Genomic DNA, 13,714 nt, shown 5'->3' on the forward strand with positions numbered 1-13,714 from the left:
AAAGGACACAACAACAAACTTTCCCAACTGCTCCCGGAATGTATGAGTCATAATTTAATGTATGAGCCATAATTCTCATGAAAGTGTTGGGTGCATTTGAGAGGCCAAAAGGCATCACTAGCCATTCGTAGAGTCCATCTTTAGTTTTGAAAGCCGTCTTCCACTCATTTTCAAGGCGAATACGCACTTGATGATACCCACTCTGTAAATCAATTTTGGAGAAAACCAAGGCCCTAGTCATCATATCAATCATATCATCTAATCGAGGAATAGGGAATCGATATTTCACTATAATTTTGTTGACTGCTCTATAGTCAATACACATCCGCCAAGATCCATCCTTCTTCGGGACCAGTAGGGCGGGTACTGCACATGGGCTGATGCTTTCTCGAATGAAACCTCGATGAAGAAGGTCTTGAACTTGCCGACGTAGCTCTTGATGTTCGGCTGGTGCTAAGCAATAATGGGGCATATTAGGCAACGGGGCTCCTGGGTGAAAATTGATGATATGTTGCATATCTCTCAGAGACGGGAGTGTTGTAATGTCTGATTCTGCAAAAATGTTAGGGAACTCACCCCGAAGTTGTTGTTCTTGTGGTTCATAGAAGTTGGACTTTGTTTCCATAGTAGTCAGCGCAGGGTACACCAAAAATAGAGGAGCTGCTTCCTTACAAACTTGTCGGAGTATAATTTGTCGAGGTAGGACTTGCAATTGTAAGAAGACAATGGGATTTACAACGCTTGCTTTGGGTTGGGGTTGGAAAGGCGTAATTACCACTCTTTTGTTGTCATGAACAAATGTGCATTTGTTACTTTGCCCATGCAAGGTGGCGTTTGTGTCATATAACCATGGTTGGCCATGGAGCGTGCTGCCGACTTTCATAGGCAAGACATCCATCCACACATCATCTCAATAGGATCAAATCTGTAAGTTGAACAAGCATCGGTGAGTCACTGGTATAGATTGAGAGTTTACTCATGCCACTTGATATGGAGATGGGTGCTTCTAAAGGCGCAGTTGCATTTTTTTGACAGCTTCTTGGGAGATGGCATTGACACTGCTTCCATTGTCAATAATCACCTAGTAATGTTGATCGCCGACATAGACATAAGTGCTCTATATAGAGGTGCGTACCGAATCAACGATCTGTGTTTGATGGTATAACGATTGCAATAAATGGAGATCTTCTACTTCTTCCTCAGGTGCAACAAAGTTGGGATCCAACTCATATTCTTCTTCATCTATATCTTTTACTGCTACTAGGCATTGTTCTTCAGGTACTTCTTCTAACGCTTCGTCTTGGGTGATGACTAACGTTATGTTAGGACAGCTTCCTAAAAAATGACCATACCCCCCACAAGAGAAACAACGCCGACTCAACGTCGCAGGGGGTACTTAGGGACCAGGTGGTGCTTCTAATAACCCTCGGGTTTCTCGAGGTGGAATGGCCGAGGGAAGTACGACTGATGGCCTCGCCATTTATTTTTGAGCCTCTTTTGAGTTTTGAGTCAGACAACTTGACTTCTAGGAGTATTTTCAAGAACACCTTTGGCAAACGGATACGCTCCATCATAAGTCCGGTATATACTGGGGTGTGAGCTTCACGAGTCGAACCCCTAAGCCTCCATCATAGGTCACGACGGTTGTTCTGCCAAGAACTCATCATATTCAAACGCCATGCGGTAAGCTTCCTCCAAAGTCCTTACTCGCCTAAGACCCAATTCTCTTCATATAGGAGTTTTTAATCCCATTCGAAAGCATGATACTGTCAATGTTGGGTCCTCATGAAGTCCACAAACTAGCATCATGGCATCAAATTCTTTAATACAGTCTCTAGAGCTTCTATTACCTGGAGAAATTCGCTGCCATCTATCCACAATATGCAAATGATATCCTTCGGTAACATATTTTTCCCTCAATTTCATCTAAGCTGCTTCCCACGTAACAATGGGTCGATCTCATCTTTGAGACATTAATTCCAATAGGTTCTTCCAAAAAACTTTGGCTGGTCCTTGTAATTTAATTTTGAGTAGCTTCAGTTTACAAGCTTCGAAAAACTCAACCGAAGCAAAATAAGCATCCATGGTGTCTTCCCAATCATAATACTCTTTGGGGCCTTGTTCACCATCAAACGTCAGAATGTCCACTTTGAGGCTTTGATAATCTCATCCACTGTCTTCAGGTCTCATGGGTGGTCGGCCTTGTTGAGCAAACACCCGCGGCCTAGGGTGTGGAATGTCTTCATCTTCTTTGTATTCAAACTGGTGTGCTGATATTGGTCGTTGCTCTTCTGACACCGACAATCGATCACCCACATGTTAAAGTCCTTCTGTCATGACCTGTTGCAACGTGTGAGCCCAGGGTGGTATAATATCTTCGGCGATTTTAGGTGTTGGCGTTGGGTTACTTGAGGCTTCCAGCAGTTGATACTGCATCCCAAATCATAATGCAAGTATGGGTTGACACCCTGACTCGTCACATCTTCCTTGTGACATCATGGCTCTGATACCACTTGACGTAATCGCACGTAGAACTTATGAAGATAGGATGACTCCTTTGCAGGGGTCGATCCCTTGAATAAGGCAGAAATAAGGTTGTGGGTAGTCGATAGCTGAAAGACCGTGAAGTCACGCTGGCCTTTGGTTATCGACGATCACCGACTAGAGACCTTGCGGAATCCAACAGAAGATAACACCAGTGATTCACGCTAGAAAGAAGCGGATCGTACCTATGCCTAGAGTAGATAGCTTCTGTAGGAGAAAGAGGAGCTCTTAAGGCGTCGTCAAGTCTAGAAAAAGGGGGAAGTAAGAGAGGCAAGAATCACTAGGTTAGAAGAGAGGGTCGCTAAAAAAATAAAATAGAAACATTCCACCAATTTTTCACCAGTTCATGCTGTTTCAGGGGGTATTTAAAAGAAAACACACAGACATACACAATAGCTTTAGACCAGAAATAAGCATGAGTCTTACCTACCGGTAAGGCCCCAAGTGGAGATTTACTCCATCCGACGGTGGACATACACAATACGTCAAGGACACTCAATCCACGTTCTCCCATAGCTTATTCACCTCTTCCTTCATGCGTCCATGCATTTGGATCGTCCACTGCTTCATGACCTTCCCACCAGGGGGATCCGAGTCCAAATGTGTCGCGTAACGCCACAGTTTCTTGAATGCAACATTCTGAATGATACTCCAAGGTGAATCCATCATACATATGAATCATGCAATGACATTCTTCGTCTCCTCAGGTGTATGCCCTCTTATAGGTCCTCGTCGGCTTGGCTCTCCCTATTGTTGGTCGTGCATTGCCTTCGTTATACGCGGCTGATCATGGTCGACCACCACCAAGCCCTTTAGCTCTGCATGATGAGCAGGATGAAAAGCTGAGAAATGTCTCCAAAATACTTTGATGCTCTTGTCAACTTGCCGCTTGATTACTTTTCTCTTACGGTGCGGGTTCTTCTCAAGGCACAGTAAGCATGCGTAGTACCCATCACCAATGTGTTCGAAGAAGTCGATGATGACTAAATGATTCAAACGAGGGTGAGTTTGTAGGGCATGAGATGTTCCCGCGTTGGTACCTTCAGGACAGTTGGCTCTTGCCCCAGAGCAGTCTTGGGGCATGGCACTGCCTATAGGTGGTTCATGGTTTCGAGAAGCATAATTTGGTTATCAATGATTGGTTCATACATCAACGCATGTTGATGCCCTATGCTTAAAACTCTAAATAAGGTATAGCAATTTGCACCTATGTATGCAGACAATATGAGATACAATGAAGATAACACAATAAAGAAATTGAACACTATAAGAAGTAAAATTATTAAGAGCTGAGAGGAAGAAAGAGGAAGAAGGTAACACACAATCAAAAAAATTATGAGTGGAAAAGAGGGAAGAAGAGTTCAAGAGGGGAAGCAAACAATATATGAGAGAAGATAACTGGGATAGAAAGAGGAGAGGGGAAGAAGATAGAAAGAGAGAAGAAGTTAAGAAATGATGAAAAGAAGGGAGAAGAAGGGAAGAGTAGTGTAAGAAAAAGAGGCGTGGAGAAAGGCGAAGAGTGCAAACGAGTAGATAATGGAAAGAAGAAGTATCTAAAAAGAATAGAAAATCAGACAAGAAGAGGAAAGCAGAAGATAATTAAAAAAAAGAAAGAGGAGAAGAAGATAGAAGAAAAAAAACAGCATTGATGGAAATTCTTTTAAAAACATAGAAGAAAAAAAGTTAGGAAAACATGAGTAGAAAGCAGGAGAAAAAGGAAAGAGAATTGAGAAAAGAGAGAGGCTTGGAGAAGAGTGCAGAAGAGTAGAAGAGGGGAAGAAGAAGCATCTAAAGAGAATAGCAGACGAGATAGGAAGATGAAAGAAAAAGAGAATTGAAAAAAAAAGAAAGAGGAGAAGAAGGTAGAAGAAAAAAAAAACAGCATCAATGGAAGTTTTTTAAAAAACATAGAAGAAGAAAAGTTAAGAAAACATGAGAAGAAAGAAGGAGAAAAAGAGAAGAGAATTGAGAAAAGAGAAAGGCGTGGAGAAGAGTGCAGAAGAGTAGAAGAGGGGAAGAAGAAGCAAATAAAGAGACTAGAAGAGCAGATAGGAAGACGAGAATAGATAAGGGAAAAGTTAAGAAGACAACAGAAGATGAAAAATGAAGAAGACAAAAGAAGATGAAAATTTTAGAAGGAAAGAGAAGAAGAAAAAATAAGAAGAAAATGAATAATTCATAATTCCCAATCGCATTGAAGAACATAAAAAAAATCGACACAACAGTATATATTCAATGGTTGAAAAGGTTTAAACTAAAAAATAATTTAAAATTAAAATACTAGAACACAAAGGCTAAATGCGTTGAGGAAGATAGAATGAATTATAGCTACATATACTTTAATTTGAAATCAAATTCTTGAAATACATGCAATCGGGCTGGTAATTTCAACATTCTAACGAACAAGAAGAAGATGATGAGAAATAGCTGAAGAAGATGAAGAAGTGAATTCCAGGGCGAAGAAGGGGAAGAAAGGGAAGCGTTTGAACTGTGAATAATGGGGAATATGGGGAGTGGGAAAGGCGAAGAACGAGAAGAAGAACTTACCACAATCATTCGTCCGCCGATGCCACCGTCGCCGCCATCCACCAACCGCCACACCATTTGCCGCCCACAAAGGCACCAAAGTGTTTCAAATTGAAAAAACAGGTAATTATTTAATAGATGTTGGATATCGAGATTCGATATCCAACATCAAAAACCAATGTCATCATCCTATACCTGAGACGGAGGCGGATGATGACATTGAGACGGATATGATATCGGATATCGTCACGATAGCAACCGATATCCGATATCAATATCCGACATTCGGATATAAAAAAAAGGATATTGAAAATTCCATTTCCATTATTCGTTACAACATTCATCCTGATATCATCATCTGATACTGCTATTGGGATGGCCGATCACTAGCCATTAGTGCGGAGACACCAAGGATAGATAATGGGTGCTCTTTAGTGGAAAGAGTTCATTGAATTGATCTGTACGGATCCCAGAATGGTATTATATCGAACTGTCAATCAGATTGATTCATGTCACAGTTGTGTAAGTGGTCTTTAGACCTGAGACACAAAGACATCTTGTGGATGGATGGTTGCACTTTGACTATGGCCAATGAGTCTCTAATAATGGGATTCTAAACGGTCTTAGTTCGGGTACATCAAGAAGTTCACGAAGATGATTGAGTTGTCAAGATGGGGTCGTCCACCCTCGGTATAAGAGGTGACAGCTCAAGGAAGACGATGCGATGAAGTCCTTGGCCAAGGCAGTGAAATATCAGAGAAGAGTTCTCCAATGATTTTCTAATGCATCAGTACTAACTCAGATGACCGATTAGGTTTTGACAGTTGACCATACCCTAAGTCGTCCAAGGAGCGTCAAGTGGATGAGGGATTATACATATATGATAACGGATGATGAATAGGTTCCATGAGTGAGTCGATACATGCTCCTTTGTATCTTCTAGAACACGAGGTGTAGCTTGGCATCCAACGTGTTGGAGATTCGACTTATCAATCAGGTTAACTCAATCTGACACTAATTAATCTATATGATGATATAGTTAATTAATTTGGAAGGCCAATAAAGGTTATTGGGCATGTGGAGTCGTTGACTAGACAGATACATGGGCCTAGAGGGTCACACGCAAATGGTATTTTGGACGTCAGAAGATATACGCAAATTTTGGGGGTTTTGTATAAAAAATACTCACTTAATATAAATAGGGGAAGGCACAGAACCAAATTCCCCCAGGCCAGAATTAATCAGGGGCCTTTCCCCTTCTTCTCCCTTCTCTCCACACCCCCTCTCCATCCCCGATGCGATCGGGATGATGTAACGATGATGATGGAGATTGAACAAGGGTCGTCAAGATGAAGGAGGAGATTCAACATGTCGAGGATCGTGTGGATACATCTAGAGGCTGAACACTTGAACAACTCGACTCATCTTGCTCCGGGATCTACGAAATCACAGATGTGATCCGTGCAAAGGTACTTCATTTTATATTTTATCAATGTCGTTGTGATTCCATTACGTGTCTTTCGTTGTGTGGAATCTTCGTCTTCATCTAGATCTAGGCCTCTAGAAACCAACAGACACTTGGTTACAATCACCAGAAAAAAATGTCGAGGTGCATGAACTAAAAATACATATTCCAAGTCATATCAAAGCTAAATCAGAAATGAATCTACTATTGGGGGATCCTTCGTTTGATCAAGAAGTGCATAAAAATCAACTTAATATGGAAATTGGAAACCCAATAGAACTGATAATGCTCATATGACTATGAAGAATAAAATTTTAAAAAAAAAACCATATGACTATGACGGGGTGGAAAACCCAGACAAAGCTCAACCTACCAAATAACTACATTGGCTTACTACTCTACATACAGGGGTAAGAAGCTGAAAAAGTCAGACAAAATATCTAGTTAGTCTATTTGTGTCATAAGATAGTTTGAGCCCTCAATGCAATAGTTCATTCAATAGTGTGAGTGAGATAGTTATTCCAAGGAGTGTTTTAAAAGCACTTGGGAGTATGAAATGGAAGCAAGACATGGATGAGGAGATGCTTACCCTGGAGGAGAATGGATCATGACAACTGGTTCCCCGTCTTCAAGATAAGAAACTGGTGGTTTGAAGATGTGTATGCACAACAAAGTTCAATGCAAATGGTACACTTGAAAGATAGAAGTCGAGGCTTGTGGCAAAGGGCTGTACTTATCATATGGCATTGACTATTTTGAAACTTTTTCTCATGTTCCAAAATTCAATACAGTGAGAATTCTAATAGATTTTTCTGCTTAAGGTGGCTAGAAAATTCTCCAATTTGATATGAAAAATGTGTTTCTGCACGGCAAGCTTGAATAAGATGTTTATATATCAATTCCTCGAGGGTATCAAATTACATGTGCACCAAATTTTGTATGTAATCTAAAAAGGTGTCTTTATTATAGAGGATTCCCCAATAGTATGGTTCAGTAAACTTGTTAGTTTAATGAAGAAATGTGGTTTAAAGTTGAGCAACAAATATCATACTATTTTTGTTAAATCTAGTCCTTTCGGGGGCCTGAAAGTACTCGTTTTCTATGTGGATGATATTTTTATTACACTTGATGATTTTTCAGAGATTAAAGAACTTAGTAAAAGGGTCATATCATAGATTTGATACCAAATCATTGGGCCATATGAAGTTTTGTTTGGGAATGTAAGTTTCCCAACCCAAATCAGGTATTTTCATCTCTCAACGGAAGTATATTTTGGACCTAATTAAGGAGACACGTATGATTAGGGGTGAGCCTAGGAGTAACCATATTGATATCAATGTGAAATTAATCTATTTTTGTTTCCAAAAATTAGATTAATTTCCAAAAAAGGGTCATACTATTTTTGGTTCCAAAATTAATCTCGTCCAAGAAGTTGGACGAGATTAACATTGTACTCCAATTGACAAAACTTCATTTCAAAGGTTGATTGGCAGGTTGATTTACCTAAAACATACACATCTAGATATCTCATTTGTGGTCAGCTCTGTAAGACAGTTCATGTGTGTCCCACATGAGATTCATCTCCAATGATCTCATCAGACCCTTGAAAGGGACGCTTGGAAAGGGTCTGCTATTTGAAAGGACTAGAGGGTTGTCAGTTAAAGTGTATACATATTCTGACTATGTTTTCTCAATAATGGATGGGAGGTCCACATCCAAATATTGTACATTTATCTGTAGAATTTTAGTCAAATAGCAAAGTAAAAAACAGTTGGTAGCCAGGTCAAGTGCGGAGGTTGAGTTTTGAGCGCTGGCTCAAGATATATGTGAAACCATTTGGTTGAAGGAGATTTTGGATGACCTGAAGATGGTGCAAAAGGAGGATACTTGGATGTATTGCAACAACCAATCTGCACCAGACATTGCATACAATCCTATTCAACATGATATAACCAAGCATATCAAAATAGACCAACACTTTACAATGGATAAAAATGATGACAAGGTCATTATTCTAGTGCATGTGGGATCATTTGAACATGTAGCATATATCTTTGCCAACAGGTTAGCTGGTCCACACTTTCACTTACTGGTTTTCAAGTTGGGCATGACAAACATTCATACCTAGCTTATAGGAGAGTGTTAGTCAATGTTGGTTATTTTTTGTGTATTGTAAGTGGGCCACGATGTATGAGTGGCCCACAACATTTTTAAATCCTATGTTTCAGGCACATGCCCTCTTTAGTTAGAAAGGTCATAGGTATGTCTTATAATATCTCATATATGTTGTTAGCTTTTATATATCCTGAGGAAAAGAAATGTAAATTTAACGTCCCTTCTTTTGTGTTTTTTCTAACCCTAAGAAGGCTGGTGATCGGAGGATGAGGAGGACGAGAGAAAGATTGGAAAACTTACGCCTTTTCTTCATTTTTCCCCAACCAGGTCTCGCTAGTACGCATATCTTTATTTACTTTTCCACTGCAAAAAAAATACATCATAAATAAATAAAAATCACAGTCTACGCATGCATTGATTGTGATTTAAATAGATTTCTTTCATCGGTCCATGTCATGTGTAGATAAAAAAATGAAAAGGGGCTAGTGATAACTTAGTGATCCGGGTAGGATGAGAAGGGATACATATAGCGTAGGAGGTAGTGGTGCAATTAAGATGGTGAGACGAGATGGGGAGTACAAATTATTCAATGAAGACATGACAGTCAATAGAAGTAGGTAGGATGACATGAAAAGAATGAATGTAATTAAGGATGTAAGATAGGAGAAGACATAAGGGGAAGATGAAGAGTCAAGAAGATGAGCACGAGTGAAAAGTGATGGAATACGCGATTTATGGTCTTGGGCTTATAATTGATGATAGGCAATAGGTGTGATCGCAATGATGTGAGGATGTGTAATGGTGAGGATGGATGATGATATATTTGAATGGAAGTGATGATATCCTAAGGATCTAACTTGTAAATGTGTTGAAGAAATACACACATAAGTCATGTGACTTACCTTAGATCCCTATGTTCCGTCAGGATCAAGGTGATTTCCTAATGTTGATGAGCCTCAAAACTTCTCTATTGATGTTCTTCAGAAACTTAAAACACAAAGAGGCCTTGCTGGATCTTCAAAAATCTTACTCTCTTTCAATCGACATCTATAGAAGGAAGCAAGTTCAAAGATTTTTTTTACAACGATCCAGGATCAATTTTTTTATCCAATCAGACTAATAGAGAGAGGATAGAGAGAAAAATATGTCATCAAAATTTCACCTTGATTGGCTTTCTGGATTGTCACATATCAAGCCCTAAAGTTGGATAACTCCTAGACGTTGATGTAAGCTAAACCTTTCTCTCTCCTCATCTGCGTCACCACCACCACATTTTTTAGGGTTTTGTCTTTAGTTTGGAATTAAACCTAATGATTGGCCATATTAATTATGTTTATCTTCTATCAACAGCTCACGTTGTGCCACGTGTTGGAGCAAGAGAAAGACAAAAAGAACAAGAATAAAAGTATAATAACAAATATAAAAATACCCATGTGATGTGGTGGCGTGTCAGCAAGCGTTACATCCGCATGTTATTCAACAAGCACCAATGAATATTGCACATATCAGCAGCACATGTATGCAGGGCACTAAGCTTTTCATGACATGTAGGTCTGCTATCGTTGTTGACTTTTCTAAATGAATAAATAAAATATTATTTAAATGGCTATCATCAATCTACACAATGCATCCATTGCAAAATAAATAGGGACTTTTATTGGGTCACGTTGTGACTGCGATTTAAAAAAAGAAGACAATCAGTTTGTTATCATTGGCTATTATGGCATCGCAATTTGAAATGCCTTAATTGTGCTTTTTGACAATGATTAGCTACTAATCATTACTGACAATGGTGATTCATTACTTACTGAGATTCAGATCTTGCCACGTGGCCCTATCTACATATAAAAATAAATATAAGGTCAAAAAATAAAAAATAAAAATATTTTTTACATAATAAAATCATATCTTCATGAATATAATGTCAAAAAATACAATAAGATCCATATTTGACTCAAAGTAATGTTTCTTTCAAAATGAAATATCATAAAATTCCCTAAAAATATTTAAAATTCATAAAAATGCAAAAAATCGTACTGAAATAATATGTAATCATTTTAGACTTGGTTTAAGGCAAATATTATCAATTTAATGTAAATAAGCATGTAAATATTGTCATATTGGCCAAATAAAAATGTGCGCTTATCAGTCAGCCAATGATAGGCTATCATGGCATCACTAATTCTGATTCCACAATGGTACCTTTTGCAATAATTAGCTGTAGTAATCATAAAAGAATTCGCTTAGTGATAGCCATTCAATTAATTAAAATATGACACATGCCTCGGCAGTAGTAAACCCTAAAGATCTATCATAAATTCATATAAATTAAAATTAAAGCCAAAATATATAAAAATATAATTCTCCAAATTAGAAAATTAATATATTCAGCAATATAATGTCCTAGAATTCGTAAAAACGTATTGCAACAAATTCTATGAGAATACGCTGGTAAAAAATTCCTTAGAATACTAAACAATTCACATAAATCAAGGCATCACTCTCAAAAATATATTTAATAATTTCAAGCTCAATAGCATGCACATATGATTGTTCCATTACAAAAATATGTATATTTCATATAATTTACTTAATAATTATGTGTTATCAGCTGGTGGAATGGGATGATGGACTTGACAAAGGAGAGTGGTAAACCTAGAGTGGCATTGGAAGGGATGTGACAAAAGGAACAAAGGCTTTCATTCTATTCTCTGTCCAATCGTCAATATCGATGACTTATATGAGATAGAATGGATGACAGACTGTCATTAGTCCCCAACCTTAATTATACATAGGGATCGGCAGCCTCATTTTTTAGAAGCCGATTGATGAAATCACATTTAGGGTAATACGTTGGCATTTTGTATGAGTTAACAAATAATAATCTGTAAACCTTGACTCATAGAATAATTTACCTAGTTTGTGATGAGCAAAGGTCGTCTCTACGAGGAGCACATATTATGAATTTAATGTCTTTTTAAATAGCAATTAATGGATGAGAAAGCTATTTTATTAGTTAATAATATGGTGAGATGAGAAAGACCTTAATTAAAGATAGATGTATAGATAATTATAAATGGATACAAATGAATAGAATAAGTGGATGTGGCAAAAGACGATGACGGATAAGTTAGATATGGATGGATAATGTGTATAGATGTTATGGATATAACATGGATGTGATGAATAAATATGGATTGATGTTGATGATGACAAGAAGAAGAGAATGAAGAAGTATAAGAAAACTCATTGTAGACACCAATATTAACATTATTTACGACATCAGGAGAGCCCCTCCAATTCTCTAAGTAGATGATATAGCTATTGTACTTACTATTTAATTGACTAACTTAATGGATCGTAAAATAAATTGAATACAGTAACTTAATGGACAGTAAAATAAATTTGTTTCGCCCAGCATTGTAGAGTAGGAACAATTCCAAGATAAGTTTTACATTAATCAAGGGGGTCTATTTATAGATCCAATACTGATGGAAAGAGGAAGTTAAAGATGAAGTTAGGCTCAAAATTTCAGTCCAAAACTTCTTCTGGATTATCAGATTTTGCGATTTTGAAGTTGAATCATTCTCAAGCCTTCAATTTTCTCTCCAAAATTTCCAGGGTGGCACAAAATTTTCAGAAATCAGGGAAAAGTCATAAAATACATTAAACAACTCAAAATTTATTATTTATTCATAAAATATTATAAATCTTTATTTTGACTTGAAAGATATATTCAAAAACTTACTAAAATTCCCCTTAGAAAGTTATTTTCTTCTTAAATATGATTTCAGAAAATACATAAAATACCCAACATCCAGAAAATCAGAATATCATTCTAAAAATAAATTTATAATTTTAAGCTTGATAATGCACCTATATAATTGTTTAGTGCAAATATAAATAAAATTTTATTATACTCATCTATTAATTAGTGTGCTATCAACTGTTGTTGTCCACCGCATATGACAATGCTCATTGCCCTATATGATGTCAAAGGATGACATTCACAGATGCTGACGATGATACTCGTTAATGATGATGCCAATAGAGGCGGACATACAGCTTAAGATGACAACACCATCATAATTGTCAATGGATGAGTTAGTTAGTTGTACTTACACAGAAAAGGAGAAAGAAGTATCGGACAGCAAAACTCAGGAAAGAGAAACCAGTGTAGACAGAGACAGACAGATCAAAACGAAGTACAGAAATATATCATAACGTCAACGTCAACGTCACGCTTCGTCGTCGTTCGAGTCTGACCATCGGTAGCTTATGTTGTGCCCGCGAGTTATGAGACACAGGCTTATGTGGTTTTGTACAGTTTGTTCTTGGCTAGGGTTTTTGATTGCAGAGGTCGATCTGGTTTTGTCGTCGATGGCGTTGCGGAGCGGAGGATCAAAGGGCAAGGGGAAGGCCAAGGGAGCCAAGGCCGAGGAGGAGATGTCGCTGGCCAAGTGCGCAAAGGTCTGGACGACGTGGACGATGAAGAAGGCTAAGGTCGCCGCTCACTGGGGCTTCATCCCGCTTATCATTGTCATCGGCATGAACTCGGAACCCAAACCTCAGCTCTTCCAGCTCCTCAGCCCTGTCTGAAATTTCCCTTCATTGGCACCGGGATTCATACCAGGCGAGCCTTCTTCCCTCTTTTTCGCCTTCTCCCTTGTCTTTCTCGTCTCTTTTACTGATCCCGGCACTCGGTCGTCGCTATGAATCTGATCCGCGTTCGGTAAGTTGTTTTCCTGCGATTTTCCGAGTATCTTACTCGAATAAAGTCGACGTTCTCTTGCCGAGTTTCCAACGATGGAGACCCACCCCCATGGATTATAATTGTTTGGGCTCTGTCGATCATCGGAAGCTGGGGACTGTGTGTGTTTCCTATCTCTCAGTTTTCTATGCTCCCATGCCGTTGTCGATTTGTTCGGATTAGGCTGTCATCCGTGTCTGAATTAAACCCTTGATTGATTGTTGACCTGACTTGAGTGCGTGGATGGGATGCCATAATGTCGATCATATTGCTATATGATTACCATAAGATCCTAAGTTCGGTAATATTTGGAG

The 13,714-nt window shown here is 38.4% G+C and overlaps 1 protein-coding gene across 1 annotated transcript; it reads left to right on the forward strand.

Annotated features, from left to right (window-relative positions):
* Positions 1–12,976: 12,976 nt before the first annotated feature.
* LOC144713183 (Mitochondrial outer membrane translocase complex, subunit Tom7) lies at positions 12,977–13,441 on the forward strand. The gene has a single exon (XM_078587695.1). The coding sequence runs from the start codon at positions 13,031–13,033 to the stop codon at positions 13,247–13,249; it is 219 nt and encodes a 72-aa protein (XP_078443821.1). The 5' UTR covers positions 12,977–13,030; the 3' UTR covers positions 13,250–13,441.
* Positions 13,442–13,714: the final 273 nt, after the last annotated feature.

This window comes from Wolffia australiana, chromosome 15, assembly GCF_029677425.1.
Source record: "Wolffia australiana isolate 7733 chromosome 15, ASM2967742v1".
Taxonomy (NCBI): Eukaryota; Viridiplantae; Streptophyta; class Magnoliopsida; order Alismatales; family Araceae; genus Wolffia; species Wolffia australiana.

Excerpts from the sequence above, each read along its gene's own strand:
- LOC144713183 (XM_078587695.1), top strand. The coding sequence starts at position 13,031 with ATGGCGTTGCGGAGCGGAGGATCAAAGGGCAAGGGGAAGGCCAAGGGA.